The sequence below is a fragment of the Orycteropus afer genome, unplaced genomic scaffold, assembly GCF_000298275.1.
Source record: "Orycteropus afer afer isolate SDZICR_OR568_19922 unplaced genomic scaffold, OryAfe1.0 scaffold00152, whole genome shotgun sequence".
NCBI lineage: Eukaryota > Metazoa > Chordata > Mammalia > Tubulidentata > Orycteropodidae > Orycteropus > Orycteropus afer.
The window spans coordinates 3,900,735-3,904,221 of record NW_006921739.1 but is presented as its reverse complement, the minus strand read 5'-3'; the positions used below and the strand labels follow the sequence as shown (position 1 = coordinate 3,904,221).

Below are 3,487 nucleotides of genomic sequence, written 5' to 3'. Positions count from 1 at the left end.
TTTTTTTTTTTAGTTTTTTCAATTTGAGCAAATTTTAGACTTACAGAAGACTTGTAAGCATTATACACAGAGTTCCCACATACCTTTCAGCCAGGTTTCCCTTATGTGCATGCATTTTAAAATTGAATCCTCACAAAATCCTATGAGGAAGTTACTATTATTATCTTCATTTGACGGACACTTACTCTTAGTCATTATACAATCCTGGCTCTGGATATGTTGCAACCACATCCCAAGGTGGTCTTTTATAAAGATTTTCCTTCTTATTTTTAGCTGTTTACTGCAAGAACAACTTCCAGGTATACCATCCTTAACCATGCTTCTCTCTTCTTTCCACATTTATAGTGGTTAAACATCTCTGCTAGGATAAGAAGTCTTCTCAAGTTTTTCCCATCCCCGTGGAAGGAGCTAGTGAGATACTGCTGCTCAGCAGCCCTGAGAAGATCCCTTCTATTGAGGGTAACAAAATGCAGCTTTTCCTCTCATCAGAAGGATGAGTGCTTTAAGTCAGAACTGCATTTTGGGCTCCAATACTAAGATCTTAAGGAGGAGGGCTGAAATTATAAGAATAAATGGAAAATCTTGTATGTGCCAATGGTGAAATCAGGCAAAGGAATTACCCTCTGTGAATGTGACAATAGCTGCCAAATGGAGCTGGCTATGGCCTCGTACAGAGCTAAATAATTGTATGAAATAATACACAGTCAATAAATATGAATCCCATTTATTGAGCACCAACGATGTATCAAGACCTGGATCATGTGTGTAGTATTTATTATCTCATCCCTCACAACAATCCTAATGGTTAAGTGTTTTCAATCACTGCTTTTCAGATAAGAAACTGAGACTCAGAGACATAAAAATGTCAGGTTTTTTCAGTTGACGTTTGAGAGTTCATGGTGTCTCTTTCACAATATGATGCTCAAATAAAAAAAAAAAGAAAAGCATAGATACTTATCTTTAGGACTTACCTTTATTTGTTGAATGAGTGTTTCATCTTCCGGTACATTAGGGTCAATTGCAATGACAATTCCTTCATAGCCATTATTATTCAACTGAATAAGTGAATTGCTCAGGGCTCTTTCCAGAAGATAAAGGACAAAGATGAAAACAGAAGTCTTAAATGACCCCATTGCTTCACATCTCCCTTTGAGTTCTCTCTGTGGAAATATCGGTTCTGGAGGTGTCTTCTTTTAGCTCTATATATAGACATATATTTTCCCAAGTTATCAGAGGTGGTTTATCAAGAGTTTAACCTCCTGACCTAAAATTGTTTCACTAATGCATTTGGCTTCAGTATGAGGAACTTAGTTTCAATATCTGTGTACTTTTAAGTGGTTCTTTTTGTAAAAAGCATTGGTCTTGCCTTCACCTATACCAGATGTTGGGATTGAGGGTGGAGAAGCCTACGCCCAGTTCTCTGGAAGAACTCACAGGTGATAAACAGCTTGGCCATTGAAAGACTTGTTTGCCCAGCCATGAGTACACCCACCCAATCTCATCCCCTCACACCTGCCTGCCCAATGGAGACCTGACTGATTTTTGTATTCAGCAAGCTTTCATTAAATGTAATCCACATAGCCAATTAACCCCTCATGTTGTTGTTGTTGTTGTTATGTGCCGTCGAGTCAAACCCGACTCATAGCGACCCCTCCTTGGGTTTCCGAGGCAGTATCACTATGGAAGTAGGATTGCCCAACCTTCCTTCCGAGGAGTGGCTGGTGGGTTTGAACCGCCAGCCCTCTGGTTAGCAGGCAAGTGTCTTAGCCACTATGCTACCAGAGCTCCCAACCCCTCATAGTGATCTTTATTTTTAATCCCTCTCCAACCTTGACATGGGAGCTCTGGTGGCGTAGTGCCTAAGACATTTGACTGCTAACCAGAAGGTTGGCAGTTCAAACCCACCAGACCTCTCCTTGGAAGGAAGGTTGGGCAATCTACTTCCATAGACATAACACCTTGGAAACCCAAGGAGGGGACGCTAAGAGTCTAGTTGAATCCACAGCAGTGAATTTGGTTTAACCTTGCCATAAACTCCAGCACCTCCTGACATTCCTGTTAGACAATTCAGTTACACCAAAAGCATGGTTGGCAAGCAACATAGATTTCATTGAAGATTTTATAATGGACAGAAAAAATAAAGTTTATGTGTCACTTTCCTAAGCAAACTCCCTTAACTTTGTTCTTCAGACTTCTGCTTCCTCTAGTCCATGACTCTTTCCAGTTAATGAAATTAAAATGAACATCATTAAATTATTTTTTCTGAAACTAGAGGTTACCCACAGCATGAATTTGGATTGTCAGCTATTGCACAGATTCTATCAAGTTTGTCCAGCCTTGGATAAAAACTCAAATTAGTCTACCACTTTCTTGTCTTCAAATTACTTGAACTGTACCTTCATTCCATCGCTTTATTTTGTATTCACACATTGATAATCATTAATTTTATCTTGTCTGTGCCTTTTCTTTGACATTAGTTCATAAAAATTAAATTAGCACTTATTGATAACAAATGAAAATAGAGTGGAAGTATGCACGTGGTTGTCCAGATGACCCTAATATACTTTTATATATAAAAATATGTATACATTTATTATGCATATGAAAAAAATTTTAGGATCTAAATAATATATACACTTGAATTCCTGAAAAACAGAGCTTAGGGCAAGGTAAAAGACAACAGTCTTCATAGTGGATTATACCTGTGTGTGAACAAATGAAAATCCTCAAAATTGAGCTTATAAGCAACATCATGATAAAGGATGAAGAAATGGAAATTGCAAAGGATTTTATTTTATTTGGATCAACAGTCAGCACCCTTGAAAGCAGCAGTCAAGAAATCAAACAACATATTACATGGGCAAAATATGTAGCAAAAGGTCTCTTTAATATATTAAAAAGCAATGATATCCCCTTGATGAATAAGATGCTCTTGATTCAAGCTATGGAAGTTTTTGATTGCCTCATATGCATGCAAAAGTTAGGCAAGAAAAGTAAGGCTGAAGAAGAATTGTGGTGTTGATGAAGAGTATTCTGATAGTTGAAGCTGTGTGTCAACTTGTTTGGACCACAATTCTGTGTGGTTTAAGCAATTGTGATGTGGGTTTTTCCCATGATGGAATCAGATGTACATTTTTGAGCTGCCAATCTGTTGAAAGGAAGTTTCCCTAGGGGTGTAGCTTGCTTCCAATATATTTATAGACCTCCTGGGAAAAGAGACATCCTTCTGTGGATTGGGATCCTGTTGTGCTGCCTACAATGGTCCATGAGTGAACAATCCACCATTTGGCCTGGAGATCTTGGATTCATCATTTGTTGGAGCCAACAGCCAGTACTGCCTGCCAACCTTGAGCTTGTCAGTCCCTGCAGCTGTGTGAGTTGGGAAATGCCTCCAGCTTGATGTTTGATCCAAGAACTTGGGACTTACCAACTTCTATAAGTGTGTGAGCCATTTTCCTAAGATAAATTTCTCTTTCTCTATATGTAT

General features: G+C 38.5%; 1 protein-coding gene across 1 annotated transcript in view; it reads right to left on the bottom strand.

Annotated features, from left to right (window-relative positions):
• CLCA1 (chloride channel accessory 1) overlaps window positions 1–1,133 on the bottom strand; it is a 37,621-nt gene extending 36,488 nt beyond the window's left edge. Inside the window, exon 1 of the mRNA XM_007946197.1 lies at window positions 972–1,133. Coding sequence (XP_007944388.1) covers window positions 972–1,133 — 162 coding nt within the window. The remainder of the gene's footprint in view (window positions 1–971) is intronic.
• Between the last annotated feature and the right edge of the window lie 2,354 nt (window positions 1,134–3,487).